This window comes from Phascolarctos cinereus, unplaced genomic scaffold, assembly GCF_003287225.1.
Source record: "Phascolarctos cinereus isolate Bilbo 61053 unplaced genomic scaffold, phaCin_HiC Scaffold_1;HRSCAF=81, whole genome shotgun sequence".
Taxonomy (NCBI): domain Eukaryota; kingdom Metazoa; phylum Chordata; class Mammalia; order Diprotodontia; family Phascolarctidae; genus Phascolarctos; species Phascolarctos cinereus.
The window spans coordinates 203,246,054-203,272,115 of record NW_027555514.1 but is presented as its reverse complement, the minus strand read 5'-3'; the positions used below and the strand labels follow the sequence as shown (position 1 = coordinate 203,272,115).

Sequence of the window (26,062 nt, the reverse complement as noted above, 5' to 3'; positions counted from 1 at the left end):
TGACTTGCCCAGGGTCAGACAGCTAGTAAGTGTCTGAGGGTGGATTTGAACTCAGGCCTTCCTGATTCCAGGCCCAGCACTCTATTCTTTCCACTATAATCTGCCTCTAAAGAACCATTAATTTCAATATTATATAAGCTTTGTGCAAAAAGAGGAAACAAAGGATCCCATACCACACATTCTATCATACAGTTTTGAAAACCAAGCCAGGGAGAGACAAAGCAAAGAAAGAAAACTATGAACCAAAGTCCTTAAATAACACAAAAATATTGAAAAAATATCAACAAAGCAGGTAAAGTAACTTATTTAGACATCTATACACTATTACCAGGTTGAATTTATAGGGTAGGTTCAAAGTAAAGAAAAGCAGATGATACTAAATAGCAAAAGAAATAAAAATTACATAATTACATCAATCATGCAGAATAAAAAATTTGGCAAAAGTCAATATTCATTTCTGAAAAAACATGAAAAAATACAAGTATAATAGAAAGTTTCATAATATGGCAAAGAATAAATATCTAAAATAAAGGTTCAACATTATCTATATTGGAGAAATGCTATAGGCCCATCCAATGAGATTAGAGGTAAAGCAAAGATATCCATCATCACCAGTGTTATTTGAAGAAGGGACAGAAATGCAAACCAAATCAAAATATAAGAAAAAGAAATTGAGAGAATAAGCATAGGCATAGTAGAAACAAAACTGCTGCTTACTGCAAATGATTTGATGATTCAGAGAAGTCCAAAGATGCAGGTAAAAATTAACTGAAACATCAGAAAATTTGCAGGATTTAAAATAAATCCATATAAATTATCAGCATTTCTGTATATTACCAACAAAATGCAGCAAAGAGATAGAGGAATTCTATTCAAAATAACTACTGAATGATAAAATGTTTTGGAATCTATACTAAGACACATAGACACATATGAATACAACTACAAAATATCTTTAAAGAAATAAAAACAAACCCAGGTAATTAGAAGTATATGAATTCCCACAATGAGCTGATATAATAAAAATGACAATGCCTAAATTAGTTTATTCAGTGATATATCAATAAAAATATTAAAGGATTACTTTATAGAGCTAGTAAAAATGTGATTCATTTGGAGAAACAAGAGGCCAATAATCTCAATCTTAATGAATAAAAGTGAACAGTGGGGCTGAGCAATACCAAATTTCAAACTATACTACAAAGCATCAAATCAAGTTGATAATTGTCTCAACTTGCTTTAACTTGATTCTCTAGGTATTAATACATCCTATCATTTGTGAAGATTGATAGTTTTATTTCCTCATTGCCTAATTTTATTTCTCCAGTTACTTTTCCTTGCCTTATTGCCATAGTAGCATTCCTAATACAATAATTAAACAACAGTAGTGATAATGGACATCTTTTCCCCACCCCTGATCTTAATGGGAAGGTTTCAAGTTTATACCCAGTACAGACAATGCTTGTTCTTGATCTTAGACTTAGAAAAGTTCCATTGATTCCTATGCTTTCTAGTGTTTTTAATAGGAATGAGTGTTATCTTGTCAAAAGTTTTCTCTTCATCTATTGAGATAATTATATGTCATATTACATTATATTATATTATACTACACTATATTATATTATATTATATGATTTTTTTGAACTGGCCCTATATTCCTGGTATGAATCCCATTTGGTCAGAATGTGTGATCTTGGTGATATATTGCTGTAATCTCCTTGCCAGCATTATTTTATTTGAAAATTTTGCATCAATATTCATTACGAAAATTGGTCTATAATTTTCTTTGTTTTTGTTCTCCTTGGTTTAGGTATCAAAACCATATTTGTGTCACAGAAGGACTCTTACTTTATCATTTTTTTCCAAATAGTTTATACAGTATTTGAATTAATTGATTCTTAAATGTTTAGTATTATTCACCAGTAAACCCATTAAGAATGCTTGAAAACCCTCAGTTCAGTTGTTTTTCAGTTGCGTCCAATGCTTCATGATTCCCTTTGGGATTTTCTTGGCAAAGATATCAGAGAGGTTTGCCATTTCCCAGCTCATTTTACAGATGAGGAACTGAGGCAAACAGGGTTAAGCAACTTGTCCAGGGTCACAGAGCTAGTAAGTGTCAAAGACTGGATTTGAGCTCATGAAGATGAATCTTCCTGACTCCAAGCCCAGCACTGTATCCACTGTACCACTTAGCTGCCCCTAAGTTCATTTTTTCCCTTGAAAGATTATAATTAATTTTGCTGGTTGCAATCCTAGCTCCTTTGTCTTACAGAATATCACATTCAAACCCTCTGCTCCTTTAAAGCAGTATCTGCTAAATTTTGTGTGATCCTGCTTGTGGCTCCACAATATCTGAACTGATTCTTTTTGTTGTTTGTAGTATTTTTTCTTTGACTGGGAGCTCTGAAATTCCATTATAAAAGTTCTATAAGTTTAATTTTGGATCTCTTTCAGGTGGTGATCAGTGGAGTCTTTCAATTTCTATTTTACCCTCTGGTTCTAGGATATTGAGGCAGTTTTCCTTGATACTTTCTTGAAATATGATCCCTAGGATCTTTCTATGATCATGGCTTTCAGGTAATCCAATAATTTTTTTCATTTGACCTCTTCTATTTTTAAGGAGTTATTGTCTTCAATGAATTTTTGCATCACTTTTTCCATTTGATCAACTCTGGTTTTTAAGTTATCTTCTTTAGTATTTTTGGCACCTCTTTTACCAAGCTGTTAATTGTCTTTTCATAATTTTTTTCCTTTGCTTTCATATCTTCATGTAATTTTTCTTCTACCACTCTTATTTGATTTTGAAAATCATTTTTTAGTTCTTCTCTATGAATAACTGAGCTATTTTGAGTAATAAAATCATTCATATCAACTACAAAGAACATAAGAGGGGAAGAAACTATCCATATCTAGAGAAAGAAGTGATAGATGGTGCATGAGTAATATGTATGGTTCCACATATATATCTATATCAAACGTTGGAAATCACTAATGTGGGATTGGGAGGGAGAGAAGAAGACAACTTATAAGATGTAACAAAAAAAAAGAATTAAAAAAATAAAAAGAAACAAGAATTCCTAGAAGAGTGTAAGATTTAAATAGCACCCAATTCTAGTTAAAACTGGCTTCTGATAACGTATATTTTTACCTTCTTCATTCTGAGTAGGCTTTCCTGATCAATTTTTTAGATTTATCCAAAATTTTTTTAAATTTTTTTCATTTTGAACCAAAAAAAAAAACAAAAAAGGAAAATTTCCAAATATACAGCACAATGTAAAAAGAAGATTCAATATAAAATCATGATTTTACTCATCACACTGTTTACTTTAAAAAAAGTAATATCACACATTGTTTTCAAAGCTATCCTGCTTTTCTGTGCTTCTTTCTAAGTTTTCTTTTGTTCTCTGCTGTGTATTTTTTATTATATTTTTATCCCTCTCTCCCCTAGAGAAGCTACCCTGGAGCTAGAGCTTTTATACTGACATATTGTAAAGTATTTTTACAGCCCTAGAGAAGGCTATCATTAGACACAAATGAGAGAGTGTGTGTGTATGTGTGTGTGTGTGTGTGTGTGTGTGTGTGTGTGTGTAAAACCATAATATACATACTTCTGTTATATCAGTTCATTCTCTGGATCACATCTTCTTGATAAGTCCTTTTGTACTTGATTGGAGTATTTATGATACTCAAAATAACTTAGTTGTTTGAGGTTGTTCTTAGAACAATATTGTTGTAACCATGTACAATGTTCTCTTGGTTCTGCTTATTTCATTCTTTATTATTTCATGCAAGTCTTTCCAGGTTTTTCTAAAATCAACTAGCTCATCACGTTTTATAACACAGTAGTATTCCATCACAATCATATACCATAACTCGTTTAGCCATTCCTCAATTGACAGGCAAACACTCAATTTCTAATTCTTTGCCACCACTAAGACAGCTGCTGACATTTTAGAGCATAAAAGTTCTTTTCCTTTTTCCCAAATCACCTTGGAGAAAAGACCTAATGCTGGTATTGTTGGGTCAAAGGATATAAACAGTTTTATAACTCTTTGGGCATAATTCCAGATTGCTTTCCAAAATGGCTGGATCACTTCATAGTTCTACCAACACTAGTGTCACAAATTTCCACGTCCCTTCTAACATTTGTCATTTTCCCCTTCTATCATTTTAGTCAATCTGATAGGTATGAGATAGTATTTCAAAGTTGTTTTAATTTGCATTTCTCTAATCAATAATGATTTAGGGCACTTTTTCACATAACTATACATAGCTTTGATTTATTCCCCCAGAAACTGTCCATTCATATTCTTTGGCCATTTATCAATTGGGGGATGATGTATATTGTTGTAAATTTGACAAAGCTCTCTACATATTTGAGTTATGAGACCTTTATCAGAGAAACTGTCTATAAAAATTTTCTCCCAATTTTCTGTTTACCTTCCAATCTTGGCTACATTGGTTTTATTTATCCAAAACCTTTTTAATTTAATGTAATCAAAATTCCCATTGTATATCTCACAATGCTATCTCTTGTTTATTCACAAATTCTTCTGCTATCCATAAGTCTGACAGGTAATATGCTCCATGTTCTTCTAATTTTCTTATGATATCTCCCTTTATATTTAGGTCACGTATCCATTTTGACCTTATCTTGGTAAATGGGGTAAAATACTGGTCTATACTGAATTTCTGTCAGACTGCTTTCCAGCTTTCCCAACAATTTTTACCAAATAATGAATTCTTATCCTCAAAGCTTAAATCTTTACATAAGTCAAACAATAGGGTACTATTATAATTTCCTACTGTGTGTAGTATGTCTACTCTTCCACTGCTACAATTTTCCATTTGCCAGTCCCAGATAGTTTTAATAATTACTGCCTTATAGTACAGTTTAAGATCTGATACCGCTAAACCTTCTTCCTTTACATTTTTTCAATGATCCCTTTGATATTCTTGATCTTTTGTTCTTCCAAATAAATTTTGTTTATCTGGCTCAGTAAAATAATTTTTTGGTAATTTAACTGGGAGGCCATTGAATATATAGATTAATTTAAGTAAAATTGTCACTTTTACTATATTGACTGTACCTATGTATGAACAATTAATATCTGTCCAATTATTTCAACCTGGCTTTATATGTATGAAAAGTGTTTTATAATCATGTTCATATACTTGCTGGGTTTGTTTTGATAGTATATACCCAGTTATGTTATACTGACTACGGTTATTTTAAATGATGGTATCTCTTACTACCTCTTCTTGCAAAATTTTGTTGGTGATGATTTATGTGGGATTATTTTATACCCTGCTACATTATGTGATGCTAAAATTATTGGTTCCAATAACTTTTTAGTTGAATCTTTAGGCTTTTCCAAGTATATCATCACATGGTCTGCAAAAAGAGAGACTTTTGGGCAGCTAGTTGGTGCAGTGGATAGAGCACCGGCCCTGAAGTCAGGAGGACCTGAGTTCAAATTTGACCTCAGACTAAACACTTGACACTTACTAGCTATGTGACCCTGGGCAAGTCACTTAACTCCAACTGCCTAAAAAAAAAAGAGAGAGAGACTTTTATTACTTCATTGCTCATTTCTTCAATTTCTTTTTCTTTTCTTATTGCTATTGCTAGCATTTCTAATACAATATTGAATAGTATTGGTGACAATGGGCATCCTTGTTTCACTCCTGATCTTATTGGAAAGGCTTCTAGCTTACCCTTATTACAAATAGTGCTTGCTGATGATCTTAGTTAGATGCTTCTTATCATTTTAAGGAAATCTATTTACACATATGCTTTCAAGTGTTTTTAATAGGAAAGAGTGTTGTATTTTATCAAAAAGCCTTTTCTGTATTGATATTAATAATGAGTTTTGTTACTTCTGTTATTGATATAATCAATTGTGTTAAGAATTTTTCTTATGTTAAACAAACCCTGCATTCCTGGTATAAATCCCACTTGATGGCAAAGTACAATCTTTGTGATATATTGTTGTAGTCTCCTAGCTAGTTTCTTATTTAGGAATTTTGCGTCCATGTTCATTAATGAAATTGGTCTATAATGTTCCTTCTCTGTTTTTGTTCTTCCTGGTTTAGGCATCAGTACAATATTTGTTTCACAAAAGGAGTTTGGTAAGACTCCTTCTTTGCCTATTATTCCAAATAATTTATTTAATATTGGAATTAGTTGATCTTCAAGTGTTTGGTAGAACTAACTTACTTGAAAATCCATCTTATGAAGTCATTAGCTTCCTCTTGTCCAATTCTAGTTCTCAAGGAATTATTTTCTTCTCTAAGTTTTTGGAGTTCTTTTTCCAATTCATTGACTTTTTGTTCATAATTTTCTTGTATTGCTCTTATTTTTTTCTCCTATTTCTTCCTTAACCTCTCTTATTTGACTTTTAAGTTTTTAAGTTCTTCCAAGAACTCTTTTTGGGATTGTGAACACTAGACATTTTTCATTGAAGTTGTTTTTTTAACTTCATTATCTTCTGAGTATGAACTCATTTCTTGTCTATCCCCACAGCAGCTATCTATTTTTTTGTCCTTTGCTTACTCATTATTATTATTTTTTTAGTGGCTTATTATTATAGTCAATTTCTAGTTCTGAGGTGTGTTGGTGGGGGGGGGGTGATGCCTCAGGCTTCAAGTTTTTCCATATTATTGTTTTCTAAGCACTATCTAGGGCCTTGACCTCATGCACTCTTCTCCATCCCTGAAACACAGCTAGAGACCCCAGCCACACTTTCACCCCAAACACTTGTTCCCTCCTGGGCTACAAACTTCAGCTCTGCCCTGGAACTAAAACAAGGGACTATGCTTTCTTATAAGCGCCCACAGCCAGCAGGATTCCTTTCTCTCTCCCCCGCCCCTTGTCCCCACCACCATACTCACTGGTCATGTGCTCGCTTTTCCTGGCCCACAGCTGCAGCCTGGGACTGAACCTGGTCAATACAAACTGGGCCTGGTTTCCCACTACAGCAGATGTCCTTTAACATTCCCCTACTCAGCTGTCCTACCCTCAACACAGTCTGTGAGGCAAAAATTCCTGAAGCTGATGCTGCTGCTCCCAGTACTTGTTTATTGATTCAGGTTAGTCCATCAGGAGGTGTTTGAACTTCAGTAGGGCCAAACCTCGGTCTGGGGAGGTAGGGTCCTACCTAAGGCACTCTCGAGTTGTCTTAGGACAACTGCTTTACCCTGACTTTTCTCTTTGAGGTGATGTTTTATCCTGTTTGTGGGAAAAATTTGGAGAGCCTAGAAATTCCTGTCTTATTCTACCATTTTTCCCTTAGTTAATTTTTAGAGACCTGGACCCATCACCACCCTCCGTTTTTGTTACTTCTTTGTGTTCCCAAAACCCAAAGTTGCTGGTGATGTGACTGCCACAGCAGGCCCTATTAGATGGTAGGTATAAGGGAGTTTATAGAAAACTCTCTTCCTGACTAAATTTGCTTTTCTTCTGTCCACAGCTTCCTGTGCTGCACTTGGCTGTGAATATCGATAAAATATTCTAATCAGGGTTAGTGTTAACGTGTATCATTTATCAGAGCTCTGCTGTAAATTTTCATACAAAGATCAAGGGGGAAAATGATTGTACATAAAACCATGAACTTTTATTTATGACTTGCTTTAAAAAAAAAAGCAAGCTAAATTCAGCATGTTAGTTTTATGGCTGTTTCTTATCTATGTCTCCTTTGGGGCCTCCATTGCTTCTCTTTTGTATAAAATGTTCTGATGATCTTATTTGTTTTCTTCTTTTTTGGACACAATTATCACTCTTCGTTCTTTGTGCTCTTCCCTCCCAAATTCCTCTCCCTCAAAAAAAAACCCTCCTTTGCGACGTAAGCACAGTCAAACCAAATAAATCAATGCTTTAGTCATGATGAAAAATGTATTCCTCACTTCTTTTTCATTAGCTGGTTAGAATGTTTAATATCTGCCTTTTGGAATTGTAATTAATCAGTCATTGCCTCCAGAATAAAAACAAAACCCAAGGCTGGAAACTCAAAGACACATAGTGGTACAATTTAAAATTTCAATTCAGAAAAACAAGTTTTTCAAGCCATAAGGAGAAAAGACCTTTAAATTCAAAGTATAAAGCATTCAAATAAAACAAGACAATTCTACATCCACTAGAAAAAGGAAGAGGGAATGTAATAACATATTCTCAAGAGCAATTGAGTCCACAATGCAGCCCAGGGTCACCTATCCTGCAAACTGGAGCTTAACCATACAGGACAAAAGATGGATGCTCAATAATAAAGAAGTGTTTGTAACATTTTTATAAAGAAAACCAGAAGTGAAGAGATTATTTACTTCTTGAACACCCCAAACAAAAGAAATGCAAGAGGAGTAAGTAAATGCAGCAGTCAAGGACAGTAACAGCAACAGAGGGACAACAGAGAGACCAGTAACAGACTTCTTTCTAAATGTACACAAGAAGACAGGGTGATGTCAGCAATCTGGTAGTGGTAATGGACACAGTCTGATGACACTCTGCTTACAGGTGACATGAGAGGTGATATAAAGGGGAAAAGGGGAGCAGGAGGGTAGAGAGGAAAGAGTAATGCACTAGGGGCAAATCAAGGGCTATCTATAAGGAGGAAATGACCTCTATGGTCTCAAAAAGAGAAAAGCTCACAGGGGAATAAGTGAGCAGGAGAGGGGAAAGGCTGAAAAGCAGAGAAGAAAGAGGACTTACACTGCAAGTGAGAAGGGGTTTCACTAACGAATGCTCTTATGGGTGAAAAGAGATAGTCAATGAAGAGAGATGAGGACCTTACATTGGATAAGGCCTTGAGGATCTGGTGCTTGGAAAGTATTTGTCCTAGATGGGTGGGAGTTAGAACCACTGGGAGCAACTGGAACTTAGAGGAGTGAGAAAACATGGACACAAAGAAGAGTTTTCCAGGCAAATGTAGGAAAAACACGTCAACAATAGAGAGTATAGATAAGTGTTGGGAGACGGGCCCTATCATGGGGAAATGTCCTCCCTGACATCTGCAATATTTAGCACTGTTCTGCAAATGAGGCACAATGGAAAAGGGGAATACATAAGGCAAGCCCTACGATGCAGTGGCAGAAGCATCTAGAGGGGAAAGGCTAGACTGGATACCTTGGAAGCTATCATAAAAAATGCTGCTATAAATATCCTGTAGTATGTGAGGACTTTTTTCTTATTGATGGCTTCCTTGGGATATAGGCCCAGTAATGGAGTGTCTGGTTCAAAGGATATGGACATTTTATTTGCATAACTCCCATATGCTTTACAAACTGCTTTTGTGCTGGACAATCAGCTACTATTTTCTTGTTCCTTTGAATATTATAAATGAATAACTTACTGAAACTTAAAGGAGAGTGGGCCACCTCTTTCTGGCTTTACTCTTCCACTGGATAACTTAATAAATTTCTTTCTAAATTATTTCAGTTATGGACTTTGTTCTCAGCTAACAAATTGGTGTCAGAAACGGGGTCTTTGATGGTTTACCCGAAAGGTGGGATTCAATCTAGACAGGATCATTTTGAACAGCAAGAACGGTTCAAGTGAAACACAGTTAAGTCACCCCTAGCCCCAGACTAGGCATTAGGACTGAGGATTCTGGGTATAGAGAAAGCTAGGGAGCTGTGTACCATTTTGACCTACAGGTTCAGGAACTCAGGGATAGTTAGAAGTTGCCTAGCTACCCTTAATGAGTAAATGAGTACTCCATTTGGACTGATCAACCAAGAGTTCAGAAGAGTAGGAGTAGGGGAGGGCAGAGATACACCATCTGTTAATGTGATCAATTTTCCAACAGAGAAAGCTAGGGAGCTGTGTACCATTTTGACCTACAGGTTCAGGAACTCAGGGATAGTTAGAAGTTGCCTAGCTACCCTTAATGAGTAAATGAGTACTCCATTTGGACTGATCAACCAAGAGTTCAGAAGAGTAGGAGTAGGGGAGGGCAGAGATACACCATCTGTTAATGTGATCAATTTTCCAACAGATCTTTCTCTTTCTTCTCTCTCCTCTTTCTCTTCCTGTATTGCTCTTACCTGACTATATACTAGCAGCAGCAAATGCAAAAGCCATCAATTGAACCACATTATCTGCCACTGTGGTTGAAAAACCTGAAAAACCAATTGCCTAACATCAGTCCTCCACTCATTCACATAGGACAACACTAGATTAATGAGGGAAGCTCATACATGTACTAGCCAAAATAAATTATTGTCTAGGGTTGAATTGATCAAGGGTTGAATGTTCATACTTCAACAGTAGAAAACTTCCTTTTTTTTCTCCTTCTTTACCTTCCCTATGAGCTTCTCAGGAAAATATTTATCTTGTTTACTTGTCCACTGTTGTCTGTAGATTCTGCATCCTTGGAAGAGTTTGAAGGATAAAATGTAGCCAGGAATAAAGACTGCTGTAAAAAAAACTGTAGCCAGAAACTTTAGCATGCTGGAGAAGTGTAATGACTATTAATACTTGAAACAATTCTTTCAGTTTTTTGTAACCTGATTCTAAACTTTCCATCAAAGTAAGTAGGGACTTACTCCTGCTTTAGACTTTTAATGGGAGAAAATGTTTTAAGAAGAAAAAAGTCTTGCAAGATACTGTCCCTCTGTCATTTCAGCTCTGGCCAAGTTGGAGTTACACAGATAAAATCAGATAAGCAAAAAAAGGAAAAACTTTTTCCTGGTTTGTAGAAATTGATGGCATTATAAACTTATTAGAGACTATGTTTGTAAAAGAAATTTGAATTTAAATTCTGAATTCAATTTGAAATTTGAATGAAAATTGAAATTTAAAAATATAACTGAAATCTTTGCTGTAAATCTCCAAATTATGGTTTGAAGATTTTTGTAAATGCTGAAATATTTTAAGAGGAGAGGAACATGTGGGACCATGACTATAAATCTTTGGGAAAGAGGTAAAAGTGGCAGGTTTTATAATCTGCTATTATTTTCTTAATTTCTAATGACTGGTTTCTGTTCTAACAGCATTTTAAAAAAGAAAGGATCATAAGATAAGGCTTGTATGTGTTTGTTGTTAACTGTTATTGCAACAACATGAGAAAGATAATAGCTGTCTCTGATTAGTGATAAAATCTCTAGGGACAATAATTTAATAGAATTCTGATATCCAGTATGACTGTCTGAATTTTCATTGAGTCAATAATCTACCACTTAAGGGAAATGCCAAGTGCTGCTCAAAGGCTATATGATCTGACAAATGATACAGGAGGATGACTGTGCCTGACAATGTTGAGGGGGCAACCTTGCATAAGCAAAGATGGGATCCTCTTAACTCACCTTCCCCATTATGCTATTTCCTTCTGAAAAGAAAAATTTCTCACCTCGTTAATTCTGAACCTGGCTATAGTTACCCTGTGAATAATGTGAAATGCTGACTATGATTCTTAACTAGAATTAAACAGAGTTAAGGAAGCTTTATTCTTATGTCAGGTCAGTCTGTGCCCTTGACAGAGAAGTTTTGATATTGCTATAACCATGTGTACCCTATTCCCTTTTATAGCAAATTTCTATAAGTACACATAAAGTGCATATGTAAGATGAATCCTCTTGTTGCAATATTAAATATCTCAGTTACTATAATAAGATACAAACATGGAAGATCTTACTGTTTTTAATTTTACTATTCTGAATTTGTGGTCACTATTATTTACATATTCACATATAAGATTAGGTCCTTAAAGTATCTCATTCTTTCTGGATGATTTGAGGATAATATATTCTCAAAAGGGATATAAGGGAAATTAGAAAAAAATGTGATGTGACAAAGATGTGAAAGGTTTAAATTTTAATGGAGTAGTAAACTTCACTGTGAGAAAAGGCAAAAAGATTAGATTGTTTTCTCTGAGAACTAAGATATTTGTATGTGTGTGTGTGTGTGTGTGTGTGTGTGTAAATATAACTGGCTTTCAAATGTTTCTATTAAATGATAAAAGAACAGGTATAAGATTATCTCCATAAGATTTTAACTGGTTTTCACCACCTGAACTAGTTATTAGAAAATCAAATTTAAGAGGAAAACTCTTCTATAACTACCTTGGGAATGGGGCCTACTCTAGAAATTGCAAGGGAAAATGTTTCCAAATATCAGTAGGACAGCTAAAATCCAAGATGAAATAAGTTGACTAAATGTAATATAATCTGTAACCTGATTTAGTTTAATCTACAGAATCTGTTTGACTAGGCTTGTTTCCTTAAGGGACATGAGATTATGACTCTGCTTAACCAGGTTTGTTCATCTTTTGTGACATTGAAGGAAGCACAAGATTATAAATTTGTCTCTTTTTTTGTTAATTTTTCATGAAACTTTGTCACCATGTGTTTTTTTCAATATCTGAGAAATCTTCCTATATTGTACAGTGTACTTGTTTCCCAATACAAACTCATTTGTAAAACATTATGGAAGAAGACATTAGAAGACTGGGAATAGTAACACATATAAAACAGTTAAAAAGCTTGGCAGACTCAACAAAATCATACGCCAACAGCCTCCACAGAGGATGAAATTGGTATGACAAAACAAGCAAACAAACAAAAACAACCAGAAGATGAAAATAAAACACCCACCAACATTGTTATAATGTCAGTGATTTTCATTGTCAGTGATAGGAGAACCGAAACATAAGAATTTAACATTAAAGTCAATTTAAAAGTTGTTAAAAGTATAGCATTAGGAGGAGCCAAGACAGCAGAGTAAAGGCAATGACTCACCTCAGCTTTCCCAAATTCCCCTCCAAACAACTTTAAAATAATGCCTCAAATCAAATTCTGGAGTGGCAGAACCAGCAATAAGTCAGGGTGAAACCATTTTCTTAACCAAGAAAACTTAGGAGGTTGGCAGGAAAGATCTGTCTCATGGGCTGGTGGTTATGCCTGGAGCACTGTACAATATAAGCCAAAAGCAGGCCTTGGGGGTGGCGGTATCAGCTGGGCAGCAGCTGCTGGAATTTTCAGTCCACAGATGATAAGGATAACTAGTCAAAAGGAGATGATAGGCACTTTAGTTTGTTGACACCAGATGCATGGCTCTGCTGCATTGCTTATACATGGCTCCAAGTTACATTCCCAGGGCAAGAATGAGCACTAGCGCAGGGAAGGGGAGAACCTGGTCACAGTTCTAGGCAGAGAAAAGTGTTAATGGTGCTCAAGGAGGAGTAGAGATTCTTGTCTTATGTTGAAGGCAGAAAGGAAAACTGATGCTTACCACCCCAGGAGAGCAGGAGCCAAGTCACAAATCCATGGTCATAACAAGCAAAAGCAGTTAACAGTTGCAGGGGAGCAGGGAGGAGAGGAGTGCACGTGGTCACTCACAGATAAAAGCACAGGCCAGGAGAGGAGTGACTACACCTAACACCAGAGCTAGGTCTGAAAAGAGCAGCACAAAAACCCTGAAACTTGGAACAGTACCCCAAATGTCCTAGAAGCAGAGCCCAATTTTAACTTAAATTAAAAAGTCAAGAAATAGGCTAGAAAAACAAGCACAAAAAAAAAAGGGCATCTGACCAGAGAAAATTCCTATAGTGACAGGGAAGATCAAGACACAAAATCAGAAGAAGACAATAAAGACTAAACAGCTGTATGCAAAGCTCCAAAGAAAAAAATGTGAATTGGTCTCAGGCCCAAAATGAATTCCTAGAGAAGGCCAGAAAGGATTTTAAAAATCAAATATGAGAAGTAGAGGAAAAAAATGGGGAAAGAAAGAGAGTAAGAAAACTATGAAAAGAAGAGCCAATAGCATGGTAAAGGAGACACAAAAAATACTGAAGAAAATAATGCCTCAAAAACAGAAGTGGACAAATACTAAAAGAGGCACAAAAATTCACTGAAGAGCTCCTTAAAGAGTAGAACTGATCAAATACAAAAGGAGGTACAAAAGCTCACTAAAGAAAATAAATCCATAAAACTTAGAATTCAGCAAGTGGATGCTAATAATTCGATGGGACATCAAGAAACTAAAAATAAAATGAAATAAAAAGCATGAAAAAAGGAAAAATGTTAAATATTTCAATGGAAAAACTACTGACCTGGAAAACAAATCAAAGAGAGATAATTTTAAAATTACTGGATTACTTGCAAGCCATGATCTAAAAAAGAGCCTAGAAATCATCTTTCAAGAAATCATCAAAGAAAACTGCCCTGATGTTCCAGAACCAGAAGGTAAAACAGAAATTCAAAGAATCTACCAAACACCTCGTGAAAGAGACTCCAAAATGGAAACTGCCAGGGATATTAGAGCCAAATTCCAGAGCTCCCAGGTCACGAAAGAAACAATTCAAATGTTATGAAGTCATATTCAGGATAACCCAATCTACCAGCTTTTATATTAAAGGATTATAGAGCTTGGAATATGATATTCCAGAAGGCAAAGGAACTAGGATTATAACCAAGAATGACCTACCAAAAAAAACTGAGTATAATCCTCCATAGGAAAAAAATAAACATTTAATGAAATAGAAGGCTTTCAAGCATTCCTGATGGAGGACCAGAGTAAAATCTAAATTTTTTTTTTTTACTTTAGTAAAGGAGACACAAAAAATACTGCAGAAAATAACACCTCAAAAAAAAACTAGTGGCTAAATGGTAAAACACGGCACAAAAATTCACTGAAGAAAAGAGCTCCTTAAAGAGTAGAACTGACCAAATATAAAAAAAGGTACAAATAAAAAGATAAACATGAAGGAGAAATAATACGAGATTCAATAAGGTTAAACTGTTTATATTCCTATATGGGAAGATGATACTTGTAATTTCTAAGAACTTTATCATTATTAGGGCAGCTAGAAGGAATATACATAAGCAAAAGGCACATAAGAAGAGGAATGATTTCCAAAAAATGAAATTAAGAGGTGAAAAAGAGTTATGTACAGGGAAAAGGGGAGAGAAACAGAATGCGATAAATTATCTCACATAAAAGAGGCACAAAAGATTGTACAGTAAGATGGAGGAGAGGTGCTGCTACCAGCTGTGGACATCTTGACAGTTGAACAGACGAATGCTCTAAAGGCCCACAGACATGTCTGAGGCAAAGCATCGGAAGAAAGCGGGTGTCAAGGGAGGTGCCTCTAAAACCAGGTAGATTTGGCAAAGCCAGGCAGCCCTGGAGCCAAGTCTGGGGAGTGGGAGGCAGCTACTGAGGCTGGGCAGACCCATAGATTTGCTGTGCCTGCTCTCCCTTGAGAACAGCCTGGCCTTGGCCTGGTTTGCATTTCAGCAGTCAGAAAAGTTTGATAATGTAGAAAATAAATAGCAGCTACCAAAATTGGAAGCCACAGAGCTTCAAAGTAGCTTTCACATAGCCTTCAAAGTCAAGTCAATTTAATTTCTGAAAAGCTTGAGTCTACTAAAAGTGTCCTGCAGGAAACTACATCAGACATGTCTTTGATGACCCGACTTGAGCAGAAGTGTCCAGTCTCCATAACATCATCCATGACATTAAGAACAATGAGCAGATGCTCATGCAAAGGATGCAGAACAATAATGTGAAATTTAAGAATGTTACAGATTCTTGGAAAAGAAACCTACATGACATAAATGCTCATACGGCAGCTTAAAAGCTAAAGCCAAACATGTTACTGGCCAAATTAACCTGGCTGAACAAGGCATAAAATTGCTCACCGAAAGGCTCAAAGATTTGTAAGATAACACTATGAGAAATATTAGAACCATCAAGAGGCAAGAAAACAACCTTTTATAAGTGGAACAGCAACTAGTGTTTGATAAAAAAAAAAGCATTTGAAAAGTTAGAAGAGGAACAAAGAAGTAGCTTTGCTAGAGAAACAGATCAGAGCAATATGCTTACTGACTATGAGCCTGAAGTGGAAGAATGTAAGACCCATTTGCCAGAGCTTGAAAGTGCTGTTCACTTGGTTCTGAAGGTCTCCCAAGATCTCATAGGGACAGAAAAGAAAATGGAAGATTTGACCATGAAGATGTTTAATATGGAAGATGATATACTGAAAGCAGTGTCAGATATTACAGACATGCAGAAAGCCCTTAAAGGAATGTAGTATAACAGTATGCTGAAAATGCAGAATGTACTACATTTTCTAAAGGGCAAAGTTCAAGAGTTCATAGCATCTTCAAGCATTGGGGGAAAAGGAATTTTAGAATACTATCTAGAAAACAAAGAGATTGGCAAACAGTAAATTCAGCCAATTCAAGTTAGGAGGAAGAGTATTATCTCATACATTTATATCATGTTTTGTAGTTATTCTGATATATGGTAAAAATGCCTCACTTACACAGCATGATTAAAGAATAAGGGGGTCTCATTCACATAAGAGGGTTTTCCAGATAACCAAAATGTAGCCACTTAAACACCAAAACTTCACATAAATCACAGCCATTTTCATTTAGGTTTCTAAATGACATATTTTCCTACCTTCTTAAATATAGTTGGCATAATTTGGGCTCTAGGTTGTCATTATAAGCATGAGCTATTTTACAGAGTTAAAATACAATTGTGGCCTCAGATGGCCACAGACTGCTATGAATTTTGAGTCATTCTGTGTATTGTCACATGGTACAGTAGAAAGAGCACTGGACTGGGAGTCAGAAGACCTGGGTTTGACTCCCAGTTACCCCACTACAGGAGGCAAGTCAATTGACCTATGAGCCTCATTTCCTTTCCCTTTCTGTAAAATGGGAATGATGTCCTGCCTACCTCACACCAGTGTTGTTGTGAGGATGGTACCTTGTCAACACAGTGGTAGCAATCACTTCTTGCTATCAATATGCATACTTCCAGAGCAGCTATAAATACTTTTGTACATGTGGGTCCTTTTCCCATTTATATGATCTCTTTGGGATATAGCCCTATAAGTGCTATTGCTGGGTCAAAGGGTATGCACATTTTTATAGCCCTCTCCATATAGTTCCAAATTGCTCTCCAAAATGGTTGGATCATTTCACAACCCCACCAACAATGCATTAGTGTTCCAATTTTCTCACATCTTCTCCAACATTTATCATTTTCCTGTTCTGTCATGTTGGACAATCTGATAGATGTGATGTGGTACCTCAGAGATGCTTTGCTTTCTATTTCTCTAATCAAAAGTGATTTAGAGCATTTTTTCATATGACGAAAGATAGCTTTAATTTCTTCATCTGACAATTGCCGGTCCATATCCTTTGACCATTTATCAATTAGGGAATGACTTTACGAAACATTTTTCACACAAATAAAGTCAGATCTAAACAAATTTGAAAAATATCACTTGCTTATGGATAGATCAAACCAATACAGTAAAAATGAAAATTCTACCTAAATTAATTTACTTGTTCAGTGCCGTCCCAATCATACTACCAAAAAAATTATTTTACAGAGCTAGAAAAAAATAACAAAATTCATCTGGAAGAACAAAGGCTAAGAATATCAAGGGAATTACTAAAAAAAAATTGCAAAGTAACATGGTCTAACTGCATCAGATTTCAAACTGTATTATAAAGTGGTAATCAGCAAAACAAAATGGTACTGGATAAGAAACACAATGGTGGATCAGTGGAAAGAGATGAGGTACACAGTACACAGTAGTAAATGACTACAGAAATCTAGTGCTTGATAAATACAATATGGGACAAGAATTCACTATCTGATAAAGATTGCTAGGAAAACTGGAAAATGGTTTGGCGAAAGTAGATACAGACCAACATCTCACACCATATACCAAGATAAGGTCAAAAAGGGGAGATGATTTAGACACAAAGGGTGATATCATAAGAAAATGTGGGGAGCATGGAATACTTTACCTGTCAGATCTATGAATAATGGAAGAATTTATGAACAAAGAAGAGACAAAGCATTATAGGAAATAAAAAGGATCAGTCTGATTACATTAAGTTAAAGTTTTTGCACAAACAAAACCAATGCAGCCAGTATCTGGAGGGACGCAGAAAACTAGAAGAAAAAATTTATAAGAAGTTTCTCTAACAAAGGCCTCATCTCTCAAACATATTCAGAACTGAGTCAAATTTAAAAGAAATGAATCATTCATTCCTCAACTGATAAATGCCAAAGGATATGAACAGAGTTTTTCAGAAGGAGAAATCAAAGCTATCTATAGTCAAATGCTATAAACACTATTGAGTAGAGAAATGATTGGCTAATATGACAGAAAAGGAAAATGATAAATGTTGGCAGGGATATTGGAAAACTGGGGCACTCTTAATAACGCACTCTTGATGGAGTTATGAACTGATTCAACAGTTCTGGGGAGTAATTTGGAATGATGCCCAAATGGCTATAAAACTGTGCATACCCTTTCATCCAGCAATCCCACTGCTAGGTCTGTATTCCAAAGAGATTAAAAAAAAAGGAGTGGGAGGGTGGGGAAGGAGGAAAGAAATATTTACAAATACATTTACAGCAGCTCTTTTAATGGTGGCAATGAACTGGAAATTGATGGGGGGCGCATCAACTGGGGAGTAGCTGAACAAATTGTGGTATATGATTGTGACAGAATATTACTGTACTATAAGAAATGACAAGCAAGGTGGTTTCAGAAATACCTTGGAAGTCTTACATTAACTGATGCAAAGTAAAGTGAGCAGAGTCAGGAGAACAATGTACACAGTAACAGTAATAGTGTACGATGATCAACTGTGAATGACTTATCTCTTCTCAGTAATATAATGATCTAAAACAATTCTTAAGAATTTAGGACAGTTTACCTAACAGATTTATGGAGAATAGAAGAATTCATGACCAAACAGGAGATAGAGAACATTACAAAATGCAAAATGGATAATTTTAATTACATTAAATTGAAAGGGTTTTGCACAAACTAAGACAATGCAATCAAGATTAGAAGGAAAGTAGAAAATTGGGAAAGAATTTTTACAATCAGTGTCTCTAATAAGACCCACATTTCTAAAATATAGAGAGAATTAAGTCAAATTTATAAGAATACAAGTCATTCCCCAATTGATAAATGGTCAAAGGAAATGAACAGGCAGTTGTTGTCAAATGAAGAAATTAAAGCCATCTATAGTCATATGAAAAAATACTCTAAATCAATATTGATTACAGAAATACAAATGAAAACAACTCTGAGGTACCACATCACATCTATCAGACTGGCCAACATGACAAAACAGGAAAATGATAAATGTTGAAGAAGACGTGGAAAAATTGGAACACTCATGCACTGTTGGTGGAGTTGTGAAATAATCCAACCACTTTGGAGAGCAATTTGGAACTATATCCAAAAGGCTACAAAAATGTGCATACCTTTGACCCAGCAATAGCACTTCTAGGGCTATATCCCAAAGAGATCATAAAAATGGGAAAAGGACCCACATATACAAAAATATTCATAGCAGCTATTTTTGTGGTGGCAAAGAATTAGAAATTGAAAGGCTGCCCATCAATTGGGGAATGGCTGAACAAGTTGTGGTATCTGGATGTAATGGAATACTATTGTGCTATAAGAAATGATGAACAAGCTGACTTCAGAAAAACCTGGAAAGACTTGTATGGTGTGATGCTGAGTGAAGTGAGCAGAACCAAGAGAACGTTGTACACAGTAACAGTCACGTTGTGTGATGACTAATACTGATAAACTTAACCCTTCCAAGCAATACTAGGATCTAAGACATCTCCAATGCCTCATGATGGAAAATCCACATCCAGAGAAAGAACTATGGAGTCTGAATACAGATCGAAGCATACTATCTGCTTTTTTTTTTCCTTCTGTTTTGTTTCTTTTTCTTATGGTTCCTCCTATTGGTTTTAATTCTTCTTTAAAACAAGACTAATGTGAAAATATATTTAATAGGAATGTATATGCAGAGCCTATATCAGATTGCACGTCATCTTGGGGAGAAGTCCAGGAGGCAGGGGAGAAAATTTAAAACTCAAAAGCTTATGGAAGTGAATGTTGAAAACTAAAAATAAATTAAAAAAAAATTCTCCTCAATCTTGGGTGGGACCCCACCCAATTGGGAGAACTTATTTCTGATTAAAGGGTAAAGATAATCTTAAAAAAAAAAAAGGAAGTAGACAGCTGATGAAGGTATATGAAGAGTTAAACAAGCGGAGAAGTCAGGGAGCGATGTGAAAGAACGCGAGTTCCTGTTACTTCCAGCACCTTACAGTTGACACTATAATGGCAGAAAATCCCTCATTGCACACATGGTACCAGCAGATAGTTATGGTCAGAATAGTGTGGCAATGGCTAACCATAATATTTTTCTCTATGGTCTTGGAAGCATTACATGATGATTTCTGACATGTGGACTGAGAAAGGATCCTGGAACTCATAAGAAATAGATTGTAATGGCCCAAGATGGCAGAATATGACACAAAGATGTGTGAAACTTGTGCCAAGTGTATGCAAAGAAAAGCATTACCAACTTATTCTATTCATTTGGAAAATATAATCAGCAGCAAATCGTTCTTATGTGCCTACTAAAGTATGTGGTTTTTTTAATCTTAGGAAAGAGATAGTGAGTCAGTGAGTCAATAAGCATTTATTAAATGCTTACTATGAGCTAAGTACTATATTAAGGTCCAGTGATAGAAAAAAAGGCAGAGAAAGAGATGATAGATAGATAGATAGATAGAAAGGTGGATGGATATGGCAAGATAGGATAGATAAATAAATAAACATACAATCCTTGCTCTCAAGTGACAATGCCAGAGACTTTGCCATAATTATAATTCCTTATCGATGTAGATGTTAATTGTTGCATTCTTAAGTTATGTTTCTGTTTTATTACTTTGCAATTATGTTTGTCTTATGGTTATGTATCATAGTTACTATGAACGGATTTAGTTGCTGTTTATTTGCATACATACTAATGATTATATTTATATTTGTTCTTTATTAATTTATCTTATTATAGCTAGTCAGCTTTGTTTTTTCATTTGGTTTGGTGTGTATGACTATTTACTTGCGTGCCATTTATATGAATGTACTCTTAGGACACAAATGCACTAAATCCTGAAGCCCTCTGTAAAGCAATGCTTTAATACTGCGCTCTGTTGATTGAATGTGTTGTTAGCACTCATTTGTTTTAAATAGTACCATGAGATGATTACCTGGACCAAAAAAACCTTGATATTTAAAAAACAGAGATAATTATTATATATTTGTATCTCATCATATGTTCCATATCTGTGTCATCTAAGATTATAAATTCCTAAACCATAGAGTCTTTCTAGTATTACTTGAGAATTCAGAAGAATATTTTAGTCATGGTAAACACTGACAGATATATTAATCAAATAACAAAAATAACAATTTTAACAAGCTTTGTCTGTTACATCACTGTAACCTCAGTACTTCACATGTTTTATACATAATAGGAATCAAATATTTGCTGAATTTAAAGAGCAAAGAAAAAAAAAGAGAATAGATAGCTAAACCAGAAAAATTATTAACTATACTTCAAAGAAAATGTTAAGCTACTGGGAAGAAAAACTATCAAAATAATTCTCTTCTATAGTCCTGGTTTTTATTATCTGCTCTTACCTACTCTGAGCTACTACTTAAATAATAAGTTCCTACCTAAAAGTGGCTTCCCAAAAGCAGTTCATTCCACAAACATCAGAGGGCAGCATCCAATAGGGGTTCCAATAAGAGAGAGACACATCCTTATTATACCTAACAAAATAAGACAGAAATAAAAGTCCTATAAGAATATTTTCATTTGCTACTTAGGGAATTTAGTAGTAATATAACAATTTATTGTTTTTATTTTATAATAATGTGGCTAAGTTAGGCAACTTGGGTAATTTTTACATTTAGTTAAACTAATAGTAGTAGGACAAGTGGTTCAAGAATAATTTATTGTCATAAGTCAGAAATTAATACAGATTGAAGTCTCGAATACTTATTCAAGAACTGCCTGGCATTTTATTTACTCCTTCACATGTTTTCCTAACATTAATTTAATCTTTCTCTGACTTTAAAAAAAAATTGACCTGGACTCCCAGATGGCTACCAGAACAGGAAGCACCCAGTTACCTACACCAGCAAAAATCTGATATTCATACCAAATAATGGTCAAGAAATTCATTAAAATATATATATATATAGCCTATATCAGATTGCGCACTATCTTAGGAAGGGAGGGAGAGGAGAAAAATTTGAAACTCAAAAGCTTATGGAAATTATTGTTGATAATTCAAAATAAATTAATTTAAAAAAAAGAAAGGCAATAACTCAAGAGCAAAAAGGTAGGAAAAATTACAATGAAGTATGACTGTGAAAGATAATGGGATTCGTATTTTAGACAAGGAGAAAGAAGGAGTGAGTGAATTTTTTCAGCAGGAAGTGACATTGTTGATTGCAGAAAAAAACAACTTGTAAATGTCTTAACTTTTCGAAGTTTAGCAGCGGACTGACTGGAGGAAAGAGAAATAAAAAACAAAGAGTGAGCTTAGGGAAAAAAAATGCTTGTTTCCTTTCAAAAAAAAAATTCATTAAGAAATGACTGTGACTTCTTCAATGACAGAACTATACAAAAATTCTACCAGAAACCGACAGAAAGGTGGTCCACCAGCTAAGGTAGTATGACCACAGGCAAACAAAACAACAGCCTCCCAGAGGGATCAGAGACACACATAGCTGGAAGGACTCTAAGTCCAGAAGTAATAGGAGTAAAGGGACCATAAGACTCAGGGAGATCAAAATCCCAGTATTGTCACGAAACCCCAGTGAGGGGATCTCAGAAGCCTGAGGAAGTACCAATAACTACTGCAATACGGAAGCAGGTCCAAGGGCTCTAAGGTCTCTAACATTCTGCCTTTAGAGACTAGGGAAGGTCTTAAGGATCTAGCACTCTGGACATCAAAAATCCATGGAACCTAACTTTTGGGAGGTAAAGATTAGTCCAGGTACCCAGGGGACCAAGGATGAGATTACACAGGGTCTACAATTGCCCTCAAAAGCAACAAGGGAGCAAAGGCTAGCTCTGGCACAAAGCCCCAGTTGTGAAGGGCAGAACCCAGACTAAATTAAAGTAAATTAAAGAAGATAATCAGTATCAAAATTTGTTGTGAATCTAGAGAAGCCCCAAAAGAAGGCAAAAGTAACTGCAACACTGAAGCAAACAGAACCAGGAGACCACTGTACACAGTAACAGCAATATTGTTTGATCAGCTATGAATGACTTAGCTATTCTCAGCAATACAATGATTCAAGACAATGTCAAAGGACTAATGATGAAGCATACTATCTACCTCCAGAGAAAGAACCGATATTGATTGAATAGACTGAAGCATGCTATTTTTCTCTTTCTTTCTTTCATTTTTTTTCTTTTTTTGTACAAAATGACTAATATGGAAATGTTTTATATAATTGCACATGTATAAGCTATACCTGACTGCTTACCATTTCAAGGAGAGGGGAGGGGAGGGAAGCAGGGAGGGATAGAATTTGGAACTCAAAACTTTAAATAAAAATGTTTTAAAAAAAAGGTTAACTGCAACTTCAGCAAGCAGAGACTCAAAGGAAAAGAGGATTTCCCAAATGGACTATATGAATAGCACACCCAAAGAAAATGGAGCAAAAGATCAAAAACTAAAAACTCTGGAGGAAATAATTAGGAGAATGAATAACTAGAAGAGAAAGTGATAAATCTTATCCAAGAAATAGTCTCCCTAATAATTAGAACATACCAAAGAGATAGCAATAAATATTATAACAAAATTAAAAGACTGAAAATATAGAACAAAACAGATTTTAAAATCTGACCTGAAAAACAAGTCAAGCAGTAGTAATTTAGGAATCATCAGACTCCCAGATGAACTCCCTGAAAACAATGGTTTTTTAAAAAATGCCTGAATGCCATATTTAAAGAAATGATCAGTGAAAATTGCTCAGATCTAGTAAAATCAGAGGGCAAAATAAAGATGGAAAGAATCTACTGATGACCTCCCAAAAAGAATATAAAAGAAGTACCAACAATGTCGTAGCCCAAATGCAAAGCTCCCAAGTCAAAGAAAAAACAATACAACCATCCAGAAAGAAGTAGTTCAAGTACCAAGGAAAAACAATCAGGATCACACACAAGACCTGGCAACTTCTATTAAAAATCAGAGAAAATGCCATCCAAAAGTCAAAAGCTTAAAACCAACAATAACTTACCCTGAAAAGCTGGGTATGATACCAGAGGGGAAAAAATGGATTTTTAATGAAATTGAGGACTTTCAAGCACTTGTGATTAAAAGCCCAAAGCTGAGTAAGAATTCTAAAATTCAAACCCAGGAGTTCAGAGAAACCCAGAAATACACATTTATTTGAAAAGCTGGAATGAACTGTATGTGATATAATGCTAACATTCTAATAGAAGAAAAACAAATGTTCCTTCACCTTAACATCTTTAAAGGGTAAATCAAGAGTAAATCAAGACAAACAGAAATCCTGGTGGTAGATTAGCTCTGTTCTGAGGTTCTTTCTTAAGAAAAGAAAGATAAGAGATACCAAAAAGAGTAATACACCAATGGTGAAGGAGGAAGAAGTAGTTGCAACTTGCTATTTCTCATAAGAGGGTACATGAGGAGAAGAATGTACTATAATAGAAAAAGAGGTGGAAGGAGTAGGAACTACATGAATTTCATTAAAAATGCACATGCACGCCCCTGTATGCTGTAAAAATATGTCAAACTCAACAGACAAACAAGAAAAGACAAAGAGAAGATGGATAGAGTGAAAAATAATAGCAAGGAGGGAAAGCAAAACAAACTTGATCCTAAAGGGAGACTTAAAAGAGGGAGGGGAAAGAAAAGAAAAAGTAGAATCTAAGAGGATACCAAACCCCTTACACAACTAGGAAACACCTGAACAAACTGGTATATGAATATAATGGAATATTACTGTGCCACAAGAAAAGAGACTATTTCAAACAATGCTTGATAATGTGCACTGATGCTGAGTGAATTAAGCAGAATCAAGAGAACAATTTATACATGAACAAAACTTTGAAAGCTTATGATCAAAGCAAAAACCAACTATATTTCCAGGGTATTTATGATGAAGCAAGTATTCTGGGTCCTAACAAAAAGGTGATAGACACAGGGTTCAGAAAAAGATTTACATTCTTGGACATGACTACTGTATAGATGCATTCTGCTTAACAATTAACATTTACTACAGGTGTTTGATTTTTTTTCTGCTCAGTTTTTAATGGGGGAGGAGAGGCATGGACAATTGAGAGGAGAGGAAGGATTAACAACATTGCTGCAAAAAAAAAAAGAGGGCCCTTGAAACATTTTTTTAATGTACAAGAAAGCCTCTGATCTCATAACACTTCATAGTATCTTCATCCTTTTTGAAATTTGTATTACATGTGTAATTATCTCCCTTATTAGATTACAAACTCCTTGAGGTAAATTATTGTACTTTATTTACTTCTGTACACTCTCCAATATTCAGCATAATAAATGTTGCTGAATGAAAAGAAAAATCAATGAAATGCACTGGAAGGAAGTTCAGAAGGAAGTTCAGAAGGAAGCATAGACAAGCAATTGAGCTTTGAAAGTAACATGAAATTATCACAGATTTTTTCTTTTTTTTTTTTGGTAAATGGTATGAAATGGAGATTCACAGTTTCATATACAATCATTGGGGAAGGGGATTCTATATAAGGAAGTGCTCTTTTTTGGTCCTTAAGTACAGAACAAAACTTTTTTAAATTTGTAATTCATCTTGAACTTAAATATAAAGAAACAAAAAAAGAACATTTCCATGTAAATAGTACAGCATATAGGTAGAATTCAATATAAAACCATGATCAGACTGTTTACTTTTTCTGAAAAACTATGTAGCAAATACTACACACTGTTTTCAAAGCTACCCCATTTTTTCCTGTGCTTCTTCTAAGTTTTCTTTTGTTGTCTGCTGTGCACTATTTTTTCTCCTTCCCTCTCTACCCCACCCTAGAGAAGGCTACAATTAAACACACACACACACACACACACACACACACACACACACACATACACACGTGAAATCACACTACACATATTTCTACCTCTCAGTTTTTTCCTCTGGAAGTAGACATCATCTTCCTTCATAAATCCTTTGTAATTGGTTTGCGT

At 35.1% G+C, this 26,062-nt stretch overlaps 1 protein-coding gene and 1 pseudogene across 2 annotated transcripts in view; one reads left to right on the top strand and one right to left on the bottom strand.

Moving 5' to 3' along the window:
- GXYLT1 (glucoside xylosyltransferase 1) overlaps positions 1 to 26,062 on the bottom strand; it is a 94,650-nt gene that overhangs the window by 50,316 nt on the left and 18,272 nt on the right. The window contains exon 2 of one of the 2 annotated variants that reach the window (XM_020979762.2): positions 21,528 to 21,623. The exons of the other annotated variant lie outside the window; for it this stretch is intronic. Within the exon in view, the coding sequence (XP_020835421.1) occupies positions 21,528 to 21,623 (96 nt within the window). The remainder of the gene's footprint in view (positions 1 to 21,527; positions 21,624 to 26,062) is intronic. 2 annotated transcript variants of the gene reach the window in all.
- On the top strand, positions 6,985 to 16,025 carry LOC144456932 (inhibitor of nuclear factor kappa-B kinase-interacting protein pseudogene; annotated as a pseudogene).